This window comes from Rhinolophus ferrumequinum, chromosome 18 (genome assembly GCF_004115265.2).
Source record: "Rhinolophus ferrumequinum isolate MPI-CBG mRhiFer1 chromosome 18, mRhiFer1_v1.p, whole genome shotgun sequence".
Taxonomy (NCBI): Eukaryota; Metazoa; Chordata; class Mammalia; order Chiroptera; family Rhinolophidae; genus Rhinolophus; species Rhinolophus ferrumequinum.
Genome location: NC_046301.1, coordinates 23227453 through 23248064, shown reverse-complemented (window position 1 = coordinate 23248064; position 20612 = coordinate 23227453). Strand labels below are relative to the sequence as shown.

At 43.9% G+C, this 20612-nt stretch overlaps 1 protein-coding gene across 1 annotated transcript in view; it reads left to right on the top strand.

Moving 5' to 3' along the window:
• The window catches only part of GATB (glutamyl-tRNA amidotransferase subunit B), an 81757-nt gene that overhangs the window by 37021 nt on the left and 24124 nt on the right, over window positions 1-20612 (top strand). The window contains exons 6-9 of the mRNA XM_033133928.1: window positions 3236-3349; window positions 5894-5978; window positions 6675-6719; window positions 8679-8868. Of these exons, the coding sequence (XP_032989819.1) occupies window positions 3236-3349; window positions 5894-5978; window positions 6675-6719; window positions 8679-8868 (434 nt within the window). The remainder of the gene's footprint in view (window positions 1-3235; window positions 3350-5893; window positions 5979-6674; window positions 6720-8678; window positions 8869-20612) is intronic.

Sequence of the window (20612 nt, the reverse complement as noted above, 5' to 3'; positions counted from 1 at the left end):
AGCAAGAGAATGACGTAGTGTGTGTAATGTTTTAGAAAACCACTCTGGCTGCTTGGTGGAACGTGCATTCAGAAGGGTAAGAGATGAAGCAAGGAGACTAGTTAAGAAGCTTTTGTGATGCTTCAGATGGAAGATGACGTGGTTGTGGATAGACCTGGTGTCAGTGAAGGTGGCGATATCAAGACAGGTGGATTCAGGATGGTGTTTAGATATAACAGGATTTGTTAACAGGCTGGCGTGGAAGGCTGGCGGCAGGAAGACAGCAAGGGTGACTTCAAAGAAGCTTGCAGAGCTCGGTGGTGGTTGCTATTTACTGCAATCGGGAGGAGGAGGAGAAGAATGACTTTGTGGAGGGTCAAGTCAGGATGTACTTTCAGAAATTGAAATACCTGTGAGACCTCCAAGGGGAGATGTCACGTAGACATTGGAAGTCACTGTGGAGCTCAGAGTACAGGTCTGGGCTGAAGAGAGAAATTTAGAAGTTATCAGCACATAGATGGTATTTAAACCACATATGTACCCTTTAGAGAGTATAAATAAAGAAGGCAGTCCCGAGTTTGGATGGGAAGGAAAGTACCAGCAAATGAAATGGAAGTGGAGTGTCCAGGGAGGTAGCGGGGAAACCAAGAGAGTGTACTGCTCACAGCACCTGAGAGAGGAAGGTATTTGAAGAAGGAAGGTTATGTCACATGATGTGTCACATGCTGCTGAGAAATCCCATCAGGTGAAGACAGAATGTGTCCTGTGTCCATTGGAGTTGGCAGTTGGCGGTTGTTGGTGACTTTGTCAAGGTATTTTCTGAGCGGTGGGGACAGAAGCCAAGCTGAAGTAGGTTTGGGAGTAAATGGGAGGTGAGATCATAGAGACACTATATGCAACAAACAAAACTTGTTTGAGAGGATTTGCTGAAAAGGAAAGCAGAGAAATGATAGCTGCATGACTGACTGATGGAGAGAGAATTGGGTTCAGGGTAGTAGGTTTTTGGTACAGTTTTTTTTGAATGAGAAATACGATTGCATATGTATATATATCAGAAGTAATGCTGCAAAAGAGGTTAATGACTGACGTGGGAGAGAGGAGATGACCGAAAGAGAGATGTCCTTGAGAAGATTGAAGATCTGGGTCCAGTCCTCAAGGACCTTCCATTCTGGGCGTAAAGGTCAGATTAATTCAGAGAAAACCAGAGACAAGTGCTAAATTCTGTGGTATTGATCGTGTATATTCTCATAGTTCAGAGGAGCCACCAGGGAGGCTAGCTCATCGATGAGGGTTTTTAGGAGGGAAGGTAGTAACGCTTAAGTGGGACCTTGATAGATGAGCAGAGGCTGAAGAAGGGACAGTGACACTGATAAAGAATGTGCAGGAGCCAGCGGAGTAGACAGGGACTCGTGTGGAGAAAGCTCCCTGATTGGAGGAGAGCCTCCTCATGGAAGGCTTCGTGGAAAAATGCGCGTCGTGTCAAGCAAGACCCGAAGAGGGCTCTTGGATAGCAAGCGGAGGAGATGAGATGAGCCCGTAGGAGCTGGGTGCCCACTTGAGTGAGCAATGGTAGTGGTGACAGCCACGCGGGGGCAGGATGTAAGTCAGAGCCACATCATGGGTGACTGGAGAAGAAGGCGTTGCTGGGTTAAAAGTCATGGTGCGATTCTGTAACCTGACCCTGAAGTTCTAAGTTCTCGGGCAAGGGTGACAGCAGTAGCGATGGAGAGGAAGTGACAGATGTGAGGTACATTTGGAGGGAAGAACTGATAGGATCTAGTTGTTAGTTTGGATAAAGGGCGAAGAAAACAGAAGCGGAAGGTGATGTCAGGATTCCTGGACCAAGAGTCGGATGATGTCGGGAATAGTTGGGACTCCTTGAGATTCCTGAGAGCACAAGTTGTCCCAGAGGGGCTACGGGATTTTGTACAAGTGTTGAGATGTCTGGGCTAGAGACATAGAGTCATTTCCGAGCTGAAAGGCACCTTTTCTCTGCCTGTCGACGTAGGTGGAGCCGCAGTTGCTGCCGAGTGGGTGAGCGCTTCCCTTTTCCAGAGGGAGTGTGTGGAGGCAGGGCAAGCGGCGGCCGGCCATTGGTCTTGAGCTTGGGGATGGAGCCCCTCAGCTCAGCACTGGGGGATGACAGTCCAGTTCCAGGGGTCTCCTTTTTTGACATCGGATTTATACCATTGTATTATTTTAATATACTTTTGCCGTGGAATCTGGGAAAATGAATTTCTTTATTCAGCCTATCAGAACATTAGGTTTGGCAGATTTTTTCTTTTTAAATTTAAAAGCCTGCCTAGGAAAATAAAATCCAGCATTTCATCTTCTCATTCTGTCCTGTTTTAAGTATTATAAATGAAATTGGAGAAGAGAGAATTGGAGCTTTACTTGGTAAGGTATAGAGTGTGAGTATTTCTTATCTTCATTTCCCTATCTGCTTTGGGATTTTGCTTCCCTCTCCTCCTCAAGAGCCTCTTAGTCCTGTCCACAAGCCACCTGCCTCTTTAGGGGTTATTGCTCTTCATCTGAAGGGATGTCTGGGTCAGAGGAGGTCCTCCCGGGATGGGGACGGCTCCCTGCGTCCCACCACACTCTTCCCTTCATCACAGCTCTGTCCGCTGCAGCAAATCCTTACAGCCATCAGGAAGGGTTCCGAGTCATGTCTATGGAAGGAAGAGATTGCTACAGTGCCTGCAGAAGGAGAAGGGGAATGCCCGGGTTTCTGGCTCTTGCCCTTGAGCTGTAATTTCTCAAGGGCTCTTTCATAAATCGTCTGGAATCACTGTTGGAAATCCACATTCCGTTGGAGAACAGTGGAGGGTTATCAGATAGTCATTTCTGAGGCCTTCCTACCAACCCAGCTCCAACACTATGAAAAAACGTAAGAATAAAACTGCAGAGTCAATCTCCATTTTAACAGTGTTTCCTTATTTGACACAAAAGAAATGAGATTTCTCTAGCTGGTATATCCAGAATTTCTCCTCTCTTCTGCATGTGCACAAGTGCACGCTCACACACACACACACACCCAATCCACTCCACCCTCCTCCCTCTATCTCAGATGCCTAGATGACTAGAATTCTTTTAAGTGGACACAAGTACTAACTATATATTTCAGGACCAATTGTACTTTAGTTTGCTGTAACCAAACAGTAGACTTAGATGTTGCTTGCCAGAACACACTCTCTCCTTTAAAAACACCATGTGGACTCAGAGAATTTCTAAAGAATTGTCTTTTTTCTCCTTCTAGAGGGTCAGTTGAGAGTGGACGCCAATATATCTGTGCATCACCCTGGAGAGCCTTTGGGAGTTCGAACTGAAGTGAAGAATCTCAACAGTGCCAGGTTCCTGGCCAAAGCAATAGGTAAATGTCAGCTCTTACTCCCAATGCTCCTCTTTGTGTCAGTTATCTACTGCTGTGTAACAAGCCACCCCAAACCTTAGTGACTTGTGTAGTAACCGTTTTCACAGTTCTGTATGGATTAGGTGGTTTTCTGCTGGTCCTGCCTCAGCTCATTCACGTGGCTGCGGAAGCTGGCAGCTCACCAGAAACAGGGTCTGAGCCTGAGTTTACAAAATTGTATTTGTACATTCTAGATTGGCCATAATCTAATTGATCAATGTGTTTTTCCACTTTTTAGTATTTTTTTCTAATAGACTGCATGTGCCTATGTAATCACATTGGTCTTATTGCAGGACAGGCTGTGGGTATTTCAGTGTTGACAAATGTATAGGAATAATTAAAATAGAACAGTTGAGCAAGATAAACGTCTGGGGCAGTCCCATAGAAGGGTGATGACTGCGAATCTGAGGGGAAGACATTTCAGAAGAATAAAAATATGTTTTTAGAACCAAAGGTATCTTGCAAGGAGGAGAGAAGGTAGAGAGGGGGCTGGAGTTTAAAGTGCACAGAGAACACGATAGCCGACTGCATTGCTATAGCCAAACTGTTCAGTAGAGTCTTAGGGCTTCTCAGGAAAAGTACTAGAAACAGTGCAGAAAAGATTTTCTAGTCTTGTTTAAAAGCTTGCTATTATGCTAAACCTGAAATGATCGACCAGCCTCAGTGAAGACGCTCTGAGTCCACACATTTTCAGGAGCGAGGCATTAAGGGAGAAGAAGGAGTGGGCTTCCCATATGAAGACATACTTCTATCTCTAAAAGGAGACACAATTCATGTTTCTGAAGCCATGAAAGTTTGGGTCAGGGGATACCCTTTACAGCCCAACTTTGTGAAGGGGAAGCTTGGAACCAATGGAAGAAAGTTCTGCTTTACTCTGTAGGTAGTAAGTGTCCTGGGACTCATTCTAAGAGGTGGTGACGGTAACCTACAAAAACAAAAGAAAACAAAAAACAAGCAATCATATTTTAGGTAGATGAATCCATATGAGTTATGAAGGAGACTCCTGCCTGCTTTTTGGCTGTCCCTAACCTCCTGATGTCCTGTGAAGTACCCTCTGGAACAGCAGTCTGAAACAGAATTCTACCTGCGGAGTGTTCAGACTAGACGGACCAGAGCTTTACTATTGTGGGCTTTATTGTCCAAGCCCGTAGTGTTTCCACCCCATTTTACTCCCTACATTGGATCTTTTAGCCATCATCTCATATCAGTCAGAGAGCATTGGAGTGGGAGAGATGACAAGCAAGCACTGACACGTTTGGTGTTGCTGCTTCTTAGCAACTGAGATAAAGGAGTCGGGATTTGGGCGAGGGATGGAGGTTCATGGCGGGGTGGGGAGTAAAGGGGGAAGCCAAAGCTGTTTCCATAAAGAAGCTTAGCAATCGTTTTGATTACCACGGCCTGCCTTGTTTGATGATGAGGGAGCACTGCATAAAGCAGTGGTTCTTAATCATTTGGGGTCATAGATCCCTTTGAAAAAGCAATCAAAATTCTGGACCTTTCTCCAAAAAATGTACATGTATACACACCCACATTTTGTATATCATTTTAGGGGTACCAAAATGATACTCCTCGGAACCCATCCATGGATCCCAGGATAAGACCTCGTGGCAGGCAGCAGTCCCAGATCTGGTGTCACTCAGCCTGGGCAGTGGTCCCAGCCCTTCTGCCAAGCTGTGCAATCTGTACTGGGTCACTTAGTCTCTCTGAACCCAGGTTCTCTCAACAAGGGAGGGCACGGAGCTTCCTAACAGACCCTTTCCAGCATCATTATTCTATGATGGCAGCAAGAAGAAAATACAGTATACAGTAGCCCCCTTAATCCAGGGGGGGATGTGTTCCAAGACCTCCTATGGATGCCTGAAGCTGCAGATAGTACCGAACCCTATAGATACTGTTTTTTCCTAAATATGCATACCTACGATAAAGTTTAATTTATAAATTAGGCCTAGTAAGAGATTAACAGCAATAACTAATAATAAAATAGAATAATTATAACAATATACTGTCATAAAAGTTATGTATTTGTGGTGTCTCTGTGTCTCAGAAATCTTATTGTACTGTACTCCCCCTTCTTATTCTTGGGATGATGTGAGATAATAAAACGCCTAGGTGTCGAAATGAAGTGAAGTGAATGAAGTAGGCATTGTGATGTGGCATTCGGCTGCTATGACCTTCTGTCGATACTGTCAGAAGGCGGATCATCCGCTTCGGGTGATCCTGGATCATCAAGCCTTGATAATGTCAGTGGTTGAATGTCAGGAGCAGACAGTGTCAATGTCTACGGTTGGGGAAATTGAATATTTTCAGACCATGGTTGAATGCAGATAAGTGAAACCACAGAAAGGGAAACCGTGGATAAGCAGGGAGCACTGTATAGGGAGGAATTATTATAAACAACCCTCTTGATTATTTCTTTTACTTAAAGATTGTAAAAGATTTCTATTTATTGCTTGACTAGATGAAAGGAATCAAACATATGATACTAAATTACTTTGTTTTTCTTAGACTATGAAATTCAGAGGCAAATCAGTGAACTTGAGAATGGAGGTGAAATTCTGAATGAAACTCGCTCGTTTGATTACAAGCTGGGGTGAGTTTGCATTGACAAGTGTCTTGCGTCCAGCTGGGTGGGGCTCCAGTCTCGGCTCTCCACAGACCAGCCATATGACCTCGAAGAAGGTACTTAGCTTCTCTGTACTTCAGTTTTCTCATTAGTAAAATTAGGGAAACACTGTACCCTACAAGGATATAATACACCCTTTAGAGCTGGTAATAGGTTTCAACTTAACCAGACATATACATAGTGCTTTAGTTTTAGGTCCTGGCCCTTCCCTCGTTTCCAGGTTACCTGCTTTGTGGCAAGTATTTTTACTTCGTTAAATTCCGTCAGACTGAAGCTCTACCAATTTAAGCTAGAGGTAGGAGAAAGTTTACAGCTGGTCATAGAGGTACCTTACCTTTTTTTGTTTAGATACCTTTGACTCAAATTTCTTAACTCGGAATTTTAAGGATTTTATACTTTTAGCAGAAGATTGAACAAAAGCCTAGGGTTAAAGCTGGTTAAAAGCTGGAAACATTAAAGCAATTTCTTTTATTTTTAAATTACCAGTCTCAACATTTCTCTTTTTTTTAATGTTTTTTTAATTGTAGTCATAAAGTGTCTCCCAAGGAAGAATGGAAAGCTTGAATTTGCCCGTGTCTCTTATTGGCAGAGAATCCCCTCTCTGCGTGTGTGCTAGCCAGTGTCGCATGCAATGTTTAATGTTTTTTCATTTAACTGTCATAGGTGCACTGTGCCAATGAGAGACAAAGAAGGAAAACAAGACTACAGGTGATTATTTCTCTTATCAAAATAACATTATGTATTTCGGGTTAGGGGCATATTTCAAATCTAATTACAGATACATCTAATGATCCTGGATAGTTTTTAGGAACCACTTTTTGTTATTATTGATGCACGATGAAAATCTAGGCTTCCTATTTTAGTGTATACTGAGATAAAGAATATATTCTTGATTTGGTAGCCTTGAGGTGCTCTCTTGGATGGATTCAACTGTTGGAAGACACTTGTTCACTGACCTCTGTGTGAGAGTTGTTACAGTTGAACTAGAGGATGGCATTTAGGTGTGGGCCCTAGCATGTGCTTACTCTTATATTTGGTAACACACTGAAGTTCCTTGAGAAGAAATGAAAAAAGATATACATTTATGGCATTTCTCGTCAAACCTCAGGTAATGCTATGTAATTGATAAGTTAAACAAGTTGGACTTAATACGAGATCCAGAAGTAAAGCACATAAGGACAGGCTTAAGATACATTGAACCTTTCATTTTTACCCCCATCGAGTGTAGCAGATCACAAAGATGGAAGTTGTACGCGTCAAAGTTGTTGAGTTTAGCCCACCTTTCCTTTGCACAGTGCAGGAAAGTGTAAGTGTAGCATCGCCAGGTGGAAAAGAAGCAGCTCATAAACCCTTAGAATGAACTCCACCTCAGCGACTCCTCTCAAGGTGTCTAAGTTGAGGTTGTTTTAATCACTTTGACCTTCTAGGTCCAATCTGTTCTTCCCAAGAACTTCTTTGTCCTCCAGGGTTGCCCCCTCCTCTGTTTCTGCTGCTTTCTTACTAAGCGCGTGTAAGTGGCTTCAGCTCAATCCCTTGGATTAGGAGACGAATTCAGGAAGCCTCCCTTTGGTTCCGCTCACCTTCAGAAGTCAGACTGATTCATAGCACAGACTGGGTGTCAAGGTGACGTGTTGCTTACACTTCTAATCTATTACCTTGGTGCCACCATTTGTTCTGCATTATCCTGCTTCTACATAAGCCCTTTGACAAGTAGAAAGAGAGAAAACAATAGATGCTAGAATGAAACAGAGGAAAGGGCGTCTTTGTTTCACAAGGTTGTATGCAGTGCTACGGCGTCCACATTAAAAGAAAATTAGTTGTATTTTTTAGAGCAGCTTGAGGTTTACAGCCGAATCGAGTGGGAATTACTGAGTTCCCGTATGTTCCTTGGTATATACCCTATACTCCCCCCTTCTGTTCCCCTTCATAACCTCTTGCATTAGTGTATAGTGAGGTTCGTTTGTTATAATTGATTAACTGGAATTGATGCCGTATTATTAACTAAAGTTCAGAGTTTACATTAGGGTTCACTCTTTATGCTGTACATTCTCTGGGCTTTGACAAACGTATAAGGACATGTACCCAGCATTACAGTGTCATAGAATAGTTTCCCTGTCCTGAATGTCCCTGTGCCCCACCTATTCATCCCAACCCCTCCCTCCCCCACTAGCTTCTACATTTTATTTAGGCAAAATCCATTCCTTTCTTCTTCTTCTCAAGAAAGAATGTTTTTCTTATTTTCCAACTTTTCATTTATTACACAAATATTGCTAAAAATAGTGGAAATAAAAAAATGGGGGGAAGTCATTTTCCTCCCTAATAAGTTAATGGTTCTCGTTTGGCCCTATTTTTTCCAGCCTGTATCTTTATGAATAAAACCTTTATCCACAATTATACATCACTGTGTGGCACGAGCCCTGTGTTGTGCCTTTTTCACTCGTCGCTGCTTCGTAAGCTTGGAGAGAGGCAGGTTGGTGTTTAGAGCTGTGGTTTACACTTGAGCAAAAACTAGTTCCTAGGAAACAGAGGGAGTTGATATTGTAAGACGTTAGAAAACAATTGCAAGTAACATGCCTTCTAAACCCAGAAGCTTTTATATCGATGATAAGCTTTCTTTCTTAGTAAACCAAATACTTCAGAATCAGGCCCTGTCTCCTTTCTGCCTAGGTTTATTCCCGAACCCAACCTGCCTCCCCTGCTGCTCTACGATTCAGCATCCCTGCCGGCCGGCACAGACCCACAGCAAGTGATCAATATCGACCGGATCCGGGAGCGGCTCCCTGAGCTCCCCAGCGTGACCCGGGACAAGCTCATTCAGCAGTATGGGATGCTGCCGGAACACAGCCTCACCTTACTGGTAGGCATTGATTGGAGGCTCAGGAAACCCAGCTCAGCAGCTGAGGTACCGCTGTCCAGTGGGCTCTGCGTGGAGGGGGCAGATCGCCTCAGTTGTACAATAGGTGCTTCTGAAAAGAACAAGGCGTGATAAACTTCGCTCACTACTCTTATTGGTAAATGGTCCTCATAAAACCGGAAGCAGAATCTCATTTCTTTGTAGAAATGAATGGCTGCTCACAGCCTTTGTGGAGGCTTCTTGAAGACGGTCTAAATGTTATGGATGAGCGTTTTCCCATGTGTCTGCAGGACAAAAGAAAATCCATGTATAGGGTTTCTAGCAGTATTGAACCATGACAGGGTCTGGCAGGAAGTTAGGTTCTCAAAAGCCAGCCAATTGTTTTACTAATTGTGGAAGAAAATATTTATTCCACACAAAATACTGAACACTGACCCAAAGTATCAGCCCTGTTAGGCTTGGGGATGCATCTGAAGGGAGCATTAGAGAATGTGACACCATTGAGATCTGCACAGGGATTTTTCCATCCTTCTCAAAGCTGCTTGGGGCTTTGCAGCTTTCTTTGTCATGGTAACATTACAGTGATCCGGCATCAGTGAGTGGAGCGTTTTGTCACAGTTGTCTGCTCCTTGTCTTTTGGCGAGGAAGTAGAACGTTTTGCTGCTCCATCCTTCAGGGACTAGGGATCGCCACACTGATTTTTTGTAGCAGCAGCATCTATAGAAACTGGATTTTTGCATTTTAATTGACCAACAATGACTACATGAGGGTATTAGGATATACAAGTTTATATGTAAATTCATACAGTTCAATGACAGCAACGCAGCCTTTTCTGGTACAAGGTAGGCAATCGAATGTTTGTTGAACGAATGATTTTTCTCTTTATCGTCTATAAATCAGCTAATTTGAGAAGGATCCAGAGAGTCACATGTGAAAAGTCCCCTTTTCCTACCGGGAATGAGTAGGCACGATCGGTTATTTCCTCATGCTTCAGGCAGAGTTGATCACTGTCTCCTACGGGCTGCCTGCATAGCATATTCCTACCTCTGTGACACTTACATCTCTGTATTTTAATTACTTATCAGTGTATCTTGTTCAGCGCCTTGAAGGCAAGGACCGGTTCATCCTTTTCCTGTTCCTCAGCACAGTGAGCACTGAAAGCCAGAACCGGGACTGTATGAGTCAGTCAGTCAGCGTCTCGCACAGAACACCTTTGAACCGGTGTTTTTCCTACGTTGATGTAACAAAACCAAGTTTTGGTTTTACACGTCTTCCCCGCCATCTTGATCACGAATTTCCAGCCCACTTGACATAAATTCCAGAATAAATACTAAGTGCTAAATTCCAGGGCTGCGTTTTGTGCCGTAGCTGCCAGATTCTCCAGGGCAGAGGAGAACAGCGACCAAGGCCACCCAGCCAAAAGGCGTCAGCTGTGTCTCTCCACTTGGCATTCTTCCAGCTGGACAAAGGCCGCTGTTGCAGGTGGTGGATGATGAACCCGGGTGTCTTGGCCATTTCTTTGCCCAAGACTGTGATTTCCGAGAAGTATGCACCAAATAGAATGTTAAGTTATTTTTGCATATCAGCTTTCTTAAGATACATGAAAGGAACTTTCTGAATCTCCTCTCAAGAATACAGCTTTTCCTCTTCGAGGCACTGTCTGAAGGGAGATGTTCCCTTCAGAGAGCCTCCCTGTAGGACTGTCATACTCAGCCTCTGATGACAAGCATGTGGTGGGGGGAGCATCTGCCTCTCTTACCTGCTGCACGTAAGTTCTCTGAGGGCAGGGACATTTGCACATTTGTGTTTGGGTTCCAGGCTCCACTCACGTGTCCTGACAGTGCCAGAACCGAGAGGCCCTGAATAAACGTTTGCTGAGGAGTGGCAAATGAGTGAGTTTATGTTTCCCCCCTTAGGAAGCCTACCTTCGGTCTATTCAGTTCAATACTTTTATTAGCATCTCCTGTGTAGCGTGTACTGAGACAGGGGCACAGTTTTGGTTTTTTTGTTTTAAAAAGAGATGTTTTCTTTGCTTTCAAAGAGCTAATTTATATACACACACAACAGACACAACAGCTGACCAGCCCTGGGGCAGATTGCAGTAGATGAATGTAAAATGCAGGAGGGGGCACCAAGGAGGTCGTGATTGCCGTGATTAGGACAAGGGGGAAACATCAAGAAGAAGGTGATTTTTGAGCCATTTTTGAAGGGACTCATTTTTTGATACCTTACAAGTATGCCTATTTTTGTAGCCTGAAGATAATGAATTAGGTGATTGGTTTGTTTTTGTTTTTTTGAGGGCTAGTGCTTGAAATATCCAAGATGAGTGAGAAGAGAACTCGCTAGGAATGGAAAGAGAATGATTCAGACAAATTGTTTTCCTGAAATTAGGCATCCTGAGCTCTTTATGACTGTGTCATCATTGGAAGTTGAGTTACTCATAACATACCTGAAAATATGTTCGTATTTTTTCCTGCCTTCATCAGAAACACAACAGATTGCTGAGAAGGGCAGATGCACAAGTCTAATGAACCATCTTTCAATTTAAAGCGCGCCCAGGAGTATTCATTAAATAAATAGCAGTGGTGGAGGTGTGCTTTGCAGAGCGTCAGCTCCATGCTCTGTGCCTTTCATTGCTTATTAAATTAAGCATTCAGCACATACCCACCCCACACACATGCCTGACCCACAAGTGGTAACTTCAGAATTTAACTCGAGTCTTTAGTTTATCTTGTTTTATTGTGTGGTAAGCACTGAATTACTTATTGTTAAGTTATGCTGGATATTTACAGAGAGCTCTAGTGTTATATCTTAGCATTCACCATGATGTCTGGCACATAGTAGGCACTCAGTGAATATTTGTTCAGTGACTGGAGGATGGATGAGCGCGTGCGTGGCATTTCTATGACCACTACTCAGGAAAGTCCGGGAGAAATAGTGTTCCTGATAAAAGCATCCCTGTTTCCAAAGGTCACACACATAAACCACCTTTTTGACACCGAGCAAATCGTGGAATGATGCCCGTGTCACTGAACTCTGGGTGAAAAGACCTGGATTGCCACTTCAGCGACGCCACATACCCCAACCAGGTGCCAGTCAGGTGGTCTCTCTGACTCATCTTCCAAACTGGTTTCATTTGGACATTCAATCCAATCTACATTCTGATTTTCTCTCTTAAACCCTCCCGCTAATCCCCTCCCAACAGAAACCTGTATTACTGTTTTCTTCCTCCAGCCGCTCAAAAAGTGCCTTGCTCCACCTGAAACTTCAACCTAGTCAGCCAACCTCGCTTCTCTCTGTTATGTCAGATTGCCTTGACGTCTCACCTCATTTGTAAGGATTAAAGAATAGCAATGTGGAAGCTGAGATCCAGGTATTAGAAAACTGAGAGAGTCTAGTGGCATTCCAAGTCCTTCTCTGAGTCAGTGTATCCACGAGTAAATTACTAGGATGGTCGAGATTATGTGCCTGTGCATGTTCCTTAGCGAACGCTCCCAGAGTGATGTCTTTGGGGGCATCGCTTCCTGACCTCGGCCTCACCTGACTCCGTGAAGGCAGACAACTGGCAGTGCTTTGCTGCCGAAGCAGCACAGAAAGAGGCCGCCCACTCACAGCCTGCTCTGCAGTTTCATCTGTCCCCCAACCACCCTCTGAGGCACATGCGCGTGGTGTTCTCCCCGTTTTACAAGTGAGGAGACAACCTCTGCGGTTGAGTATAGGACGTTAGTAAGGAATTTCCCAAAGCCTGTGGGGCAGCCAGGGTCACACCAGGCTGCCCCACATTTCCAAACAGGCTGCCACCAGTCATTTCCAAACTACTTTGCTGTCTTGGATTCCTTAATAGAGAAAGTGCAGTTTTTACTTTTGTTAACATTGATTACTGCTTTACGAGCCCCACCAATGCTTCGTGAAGCAGAGCCACAGAACACCAGTTCATTTAAAACTTCTGACCACCCTTCTTGGTTTCTAAGATGCCAGACTGCCTTATAAATAAACGAAAAATGCTGTGCACTAAATTTAGTGAAAATCAGTCAGTGCCAAAGAAAAACAGAAACGATGTCCATTTTCCAAGTAGAAAATATAAATCCGAGAAAAAAAGTGTAAGCTCTCCTCTGCACCTTTATTTATTTTGTTTCTTAAGCTTATGCCTTGGGTACTTGGCTGCTTCAGACTGAATTACTGAGACGGGTCTCCACAGAGGGCAGAGTGTGTGGGGTTTGTGGGAAGATGACACCTGGTGCCCCACGTCGTGCCACTTGGCACGTGGTAGGCACCTGGTAAGGAACAGATATGAGGTACAGTGACTGGCTGTGTGTGAAATCTGTAGGCAGGAAGATTTCAGTCTCATCTGTCACGGGAGGTTCCAGGGGAGGAATGGTATAGCTTCCCCCACTTAGCGTTTCTTGAGGGCCTGCTGTACTCGCCATGTGCCTTGTGCTTGTGTCCAATGTAAGAACTTGATCTTTTCTGTGTTGCTTTTCACCCTCCGAGGTAGCCCTACCTCGGGGGAGTGGCTTAAAACACTGACTAAGAGACAGATACCCTTGATTCCAGATCTCGCCTCTGCCGCGTAGGAGCTGAGAGGGCTCTGCAGAGTCCGCTGGAGCTGTTACTCTCCCCAGCTTAGAGAAGAAGGGGGTGAGCTGCATACCCCAGAGATGATAGCAGAATCTTCACTGCGTCTAAACAAAAAAATGTCTAAATACAGCCAAGCAGACCCCCCAAGAAAATGCTGCTCACACATCGAGAGCCAGGCAAGGCAGAATGTTAACAAAAGTCCGGCATGGCCCCCGTGAGGCTCTAGGAGGACGTGGTAGTCACCGTCCAGATCCGTGACCTGTGCTGCCATTTTTTCTGTCTGTCTTTGTCTTCAAGATGTGTACTCGTCTTTAAACAACTTCATTTCCCCCAGCTGGTTATTCCCCGTTTAAAGTCATAATCCTTTGTTTCTGACATCATAGAAAAGGTTAAGGTGTCTCCCAGGGACAAAGGAAACAGAAAAGATATCATAACTATGGTTGTTAAATGGATTTTTTTTTTTCCAAGAGATTTGCTTTGAGTCTTTATTAAGCTTGAAATGGCCTGGTTTTCTTTCTGGATGAATTGCCTATAAAATAATTTCCCTTGATAAATATCTGTATATCCCGTTGGCAGCACTGCTGTAAAGCTAATAGTTTGGAAAAGCATCTGAAACCATATTGACTGGTTTTAGACTGCCCTGACTGACTGAGGAGCGAAGTACTTACCCTCTAACTACTACTGAAGGAAAATCTATTTAGTCAACATCGTCACTCACCATAGCTCAGCTCCATGCCACTTTCAAAAGAGATTTTATTCTTCGTTTTATAATATTACACCCAGTGCTTGCCAGTTTAAGGATGTTAGTCTGTGCACTGGAAAAATAACCAATATTTTGTTCTGGTAAAATTGAATTAAAAAAATGCATCTTCTAACTCTACTCCTGTAAAACCAACAGTTCATGTATTTCAGATGTAAGTGAAAAAGGCCCTTCAGAGATGAAGACTCTTTGGGCCCAGAGCCCCTCAGGGACCTGCCCACTGGGGTAAAAGTGCAGGGAAAATTAAAAGGTCCCGAGTGTCCAGCCTTGGGGATTCTGAGGGCCTCTGCCCCTAACCCATTCTGAAACCTGATTTCCTGTTTGTACAATCATTTCCTTTTGAGGACAGTTAACAGAAGGCTGGTGTTTAGTAGTACAGGTTCCCTACATGTTGGACCCGTCGGACAACGGTGTTTTTAAGGACATTGAAATGTGATTATAATCAGAATTATTTCTAGACAGCATGCTTTTTGTGTCCCATTCTTGCAGATAGAGTCATCTAATTATGCCAGTCTGCCGTCAACTTTTATTACCTGGGTTATTTGGATTTGGATTATCCAAGGGCAAGCCTTATTCTCAAATTGGTTTTCCTCAACAACTCTTGTAGAGTTAATGCAGCTCAGAGAATGTACACTCATTTTCACGTTAGGCTTTGCTGGAAACAACACAAGTGAAATTGTTGGGACCAGAGTTGCTCAGATTTTAGGGACTGCCAAGCTCTGCTGGGAACATGACCCAGGGATGCAAATTGTGGAGACCAAAATAGGACTGTAGACCTCTCTAGTTGTATGTTCCTCGAAACAGACTAACGGGTATATCCTTGGTTTTTCTGGGTCAATTTCAGAGATTCTACAGATACAGATCCCTGTATTTCTCTCTCTCTCTCTCTCTCTTTTTTTTTAGTTTCAGGTGTACAAACAATGTAATAGTTAGACACTTATACCCCTCACAAAGGGATGACCCCCCTCCCCCAATCCACTATCCTTCTGACATTATATGTAGCTGTTACAGTTCCACTGACTCTATTCCCTATGCTGTACTCCACATCCTGTGACTAGATATATATCGAATTATAGTTGACATTAAGTATTATTCAGCTTCAGCTTCAGGTGTGCACTGCAGTGGTCAGGCATCTACACTGTCCATGAGGTGGTCTCCCTAATAAGACATGTGCCCATCTGACACCCTACAAAATCTTTACAACATTATTGATTATATTCCCCCAACTGTCTTTCGTATCCCTGTGGCAATGTTATGGTTACCGATTGTGCTTTTTAATCCCCTCAACTTCTCCCTTTTCCCCAACCCCCTCCCATCCACCAACCCTCAGTTTTCCCTCTATGTTTCTGAGACTATTTCTGTTTAGTTTGCTCATTTATTCAGTTCTTTAGATTCCACATATAAGTGAGATCATATGATATTTGTCTCTCTCTGTCTGACTTATTTCACTTAGCATAATGTTCTCTCGGTCCATCCATATAGTTGCAAATGGTAAGATTTCATTCTTTTTTATGGCCGAGTAATACTCTATTGTATAAATGTACCACAGTTTTTTAATCTAGTCATCTACTGATGGGTATTTCAGTTGTTTCCACATCTTGGCTATTGTGAATAGTGCTGCAGTTAACATAGGGGTGCATATATTTTTTCAAATTAGCGTTTTGGATTTCTCTGGATACCTAAGAGTGGAATTGCTGGGTCATAAGGTAGTTCCATTTCCAGTTTTTTGATACACTTCCATAGTGATTTCCATAGTGGCTGCACCAGTCTGCAATCCCACCAACAGTGCACAGGTGTTCCTTTTCTCCACATCCTCGCCATTACTTGTTGTTTGTTGATTTATTGATTCTAGCCATTTTGACTGGGGTGAGGTGGTATCTCATTGTGGTTTTTATTTGCATTTCTCTAATGATTAGTGAGGTTGAGCATTTTTTCATATGTCTGTTTGCCATCTGTATGTCCTTTTTAGAACAATGTCTCTTCATGTTCTCTGCTCATTTTTGAATTGGGTTGTTTGTTTTTTTGGTGTTGAGCTGAATGAGTTTTTTATAAATTTTGGATATTAACCCCTTATCAAATGTATCATTGACAAATATCTTCTCCCATTCAGTGGGTTGCCTTTTTGTTTTATTGATAGTTTCCTTTGCTGTGAAAAAACTTTTTAGTTTGATGTAATGCCATATGTTTATTTTTTCTCTTACTTCCCTTGCCCAAGGGGATATATCAGTAAAAATATTACTAAGGGTAATGTCTGCAAATTTACTTCCTATATTTTCTTCTGGGAGTTTTATGGTTTCAAATCTTACATTTAAGTCTTTAATCCATTTTGAATTTATTCTTGTATATGGCATGAGGAGGAGGTCCAGCTTCATTTTTTTGCATGTGTCTGTCCAGGTTTCCTAGCACCATTTATTGAATAGACTGTCTTTACCCCAATGTGTATTCTTGCTTCCATTGTTGTAGATTAAATAACCATATAGGTATGGATTTATTTCTGGGCTCTCGATTCTGTTCCATTGATCTATGTGTCTGTTTTTATGCCAGTACCATGCTGTTTTGATTACTATAGTCTTGTAATATGATTTGATGTCAGGTCAGATCCCTGTATTCTTGAAAGTGACAATGGTGGTTTAGGATTCTGGCTTCCTCATGATATACGAGTACTTACATGGAGAGTGGTGTCTCTTATGGTGGCCTTACACCACCAATTGATTACCTTTTGTTTTTCCCCACTGAAGACTCCTCTGGATGAGTCGTGTGTGAAGTCAAATATGACTTGTATTCATGTTTTATTATCGGTATATATTGAGTATTACCATTTTAATATAGTTTTGTCCTTTCTTAAAATGTGTATGCATTTTTTGGCACCCTCTATACTCGTGTGTGTGTGTGTGTGTGTGTGTATAACTATAGATATACTTATATATCTATATATATATATTTTTTTCTCTTTTCTCATACTGAAAGATTTCCACAGACACTTCTCGTTTCCATGAAAAGCAGATGGAGGACTCATTCACAGCACAGATTCAATCCCTGCCCCACTGAACCATCCACTCCTTAATCTGGCCATAACTTCTGCTTTCTGCCCTAGACGCACCACTCTCTTGGGCCCCCTTAGCTAATTTCCATTTTGATCCCAACACTAGCATTTGGTGTTATTTCTGGGGCCATATTTCACAAAGTCGGTAGATCTGCGTTTTGTTTTTCTCACTTTGTAGGAATGACCAAATTCACAGGAATAATGAGGGAACACCAGAGCCCCCCGATAGGCACATGCTGGGCCTTCTTACAGTGTGTCCAGACATGCTCAGTGGGTGCTCACCCCCACATCCCTGCCACTGCAGGTGGGTGTATTTCCAGGTTGTACCTCCACAAAATGACACATCATGACATGTGAGAGCCTTGCCCAGTTGAGCCACTGTCATTCAGTCCACAGATGCAGAGTCCCTGTACAATCAGCTGCTCCCACCACAGGCATGACCTGCCCAATGAGCTATAAACCCACACACGAGTTACCCATGTTAGAGGAGGTAGAGTACAATGAAATACAGTACGCTTAATGCCCAAACTGTAGGAGTCGTAATGGGATTTACTTTGTATTGCCAGAAGGCATTTCAGAATTGGGCAGTGTGTTGGTTTGGGCGTTCTCACCGCAACTTCTCTGAGGAGAGGGTATGGAGGGGATGCAGAAGAGAGGCGGGAGGCAGGGGAGCCATTGTCTTCCTCCCCGACCTGGGAACAGTTGTGTCCAGGCCACAGCATTGCGTGCCACGTGGCCTAGTATACACTGGCAAAGGCAGAAAGTGAACTCGCCATCTTCTCCTAATTTCTAAGCTAATTGCTGAGAGCCTTTGCAACATTTTTAATATGTTACACACCTCTCAACAGCTGGCAGGTCTCAAATAAAATAACGGACACAGTGGGAAAGGGCATTCGTTTGATGAGCAAGTTGCTTCCCGTCGTGCCTGGCCCTAGTAAGTGCTGTCTCGGTTCCCAAGGAGGCAGAGACGTGACCTTTCTTTCATCAGAGGCAGCAAAACATGGAGGTTCAGAGTGTAGACCGCAGTGGTTCAAATCCTAGCTCTCCTGCTTTCTTGCTGTGACCTCACGCAAGTTAGCACCTCGCTGCCCTCATCTGTAAGAGAGAGTTCCAGTACCTGCCTCAGAGGGTCGGTGCTGGAATTAAATGAGTTAATGTAGACAAAGCCCTTAGAACTATACTCAGCACCTGTTATTGCTGCTAAAACTTACTGTTATTATTAATATCCGTGTCATTAGCAGCAGCAGCAGGAGCCTTGTGCGGCTCCCCACAGGGCTGCCTGCGGATCTCTGTGTCTCGCTAAAATTCTGGAAATATTCTTGAGAGCCTTTTGACGAGTCCAGATTGCTAACCTAGGGTCCCTGTGCTGCCAGCTCACTCCCTGCCACATAGCCAGCTGTTCTCAACTCGTACTTCGTGGGCTTTTTCTTCCCCGAATGTGCCACTCGGCAGCTGTCTCTATCAGGTTTCATTCTACTTCTAAGTATAGTCCAGCTAATTTCTGCCCTGTCATCAGATTCACTGGGTGTGTGACTTAGACGGAACAAGAATGGCAGTTGAGAAATCAGCCTCCATTCTCTACTAACTGGATTGTCTTCCGACGTTTTATCATGCCTGAAGGCAGACGGCGCAAGACAGCTTTGGGGCACATTGCTTCCAGGGCCCAGTGAAAGGGTAAACCGGGGTTCCTTCCCCTGAGCGGGCAGTGAAGGCAAGGTGATCCCCTGCCTTGCCTCACAGCAGCATTGGCTGCCTGACAGGTCCATTAGCAGGGGAGGGTTCCCGTCAGCGTCTACCAGGCTGACCTGGCATTGGCTCTGGGTGTAATTGAATGCTTTGGGAAATTTGATTAAAATGTGAAAAGGATGCTTCCTGGTCATAGAGCTGTAAAGACTGTCTGGTATTATCCAGAAGACAGGGCCAGTTGTCCCTGCTGCTTTAGCTATCTCTGAAGGAACAATTAGAGTTACACTTGGCCGGGAGACTTGACGCGCTGTGTGGCTGGAGTTCAGCTCTGTCTGATGTAGGGTAGATTAGCGCTGAGTCCAGTGCTCGCTCGTTGCCTTTGAGAAGGGCGTCAGGGGTCCCCTAATGCCATGGCCTTTCTGCGTCGCTCTTAGTACAGTTTCTATGTAAGGGAATTACTGGCCCACTGTTTTCCTCAGAAATCCAGAAGGCCACACTGCCCCGTTCATCAGGGATTTCTGAGATCTGCACCAAGCATAATTGGCCTTTGCCGATCTCACAGAAAAACCAAGACGACCTTACCTAGAATGCTGTGTGTTTTTTCCCTGAAAAGCGGGCTTCTGATCTAAAGAGCCAGAGCGGGCACCCATGTGTCACTTTTTATTGACCCCTTGTTCTCTGGGCGGCAGCAGCTCAGCTTCCGTCAGCTCCGCTACCTGTCGCTCACCCCATCAGAATCACAGATTTTCACAGACTGTGTACTGAAATCATGGTTCCCCCAGTGGAGCACAGTTCCAGCTTGCAGAGGCTTCATCACAGCACTGACATGAAAAGACAAACAGAAATCTGACTTGCCATGTTATCCATCCAATAAAAAAGCCACCCAAGGGGAGAGGAATAGATATTCATCACGTCTCAGAAACTCAGCCAAGCCTGTGCGTTTTAAGTGCAGTATTTCTAGGTGGACTTAGAAAACCTTTTCTTGGCAAAGCAGAGTTCTCCTCCTGACAGCTCTTTTCAGCAGCGGGCCAGCCTGTCTGGGTTAGGACAAAGGGAGCTCTACCCGTCTGATATGGTCCGATAGCGGGTTTTCTACTTCCCCAGTGGTTTGCACAGCATTGGGAGGTCGGAATACGATTTTATGAGTTAAGCAGACCGTCCTCTGTACGCTGCCTGCATTTGCCTTTTTCTGCAGTCAAGCTTTGGCTGCTGGGGTGGCCTTTGCCCTGGTTTAGCATGAGCAGAATAACAGCATTGGCTTGAAAAGAGATTCAAGCGATGATTATGGGATTATTCAGTTGGCTTGTCACCAGAGCATTTCTCTGTTGAAAGGGGCATGTAGATTTTTTTTATTATTAAGGAATTTCTACCTTAGCAACTGTGTGCTTATGTGTGTGTTACAGCATCTGCAAAAGCCAAATTTTCGGAGAACTTTTTGTTATTGTATCTTCTTCCTGGTATCTGATTTTTCCAGAAAGTTCTTTTGTTTAATGAAGGTTCTCTGAAAGGGCCAACGGTGAGAGCCTTACCTGCAGTATAAAGCTAAAAAGGAATATTTCAAAGAAAGTGTAGTTTGACTTGAATTTCAGCAGGTTGGGGAAATCTACCTACTTTAAATGTGTCCCCTCTGTATTTGGAAACTTCAGCCTCCCCTGTGTGAGTGGAACATATCTTTATTTT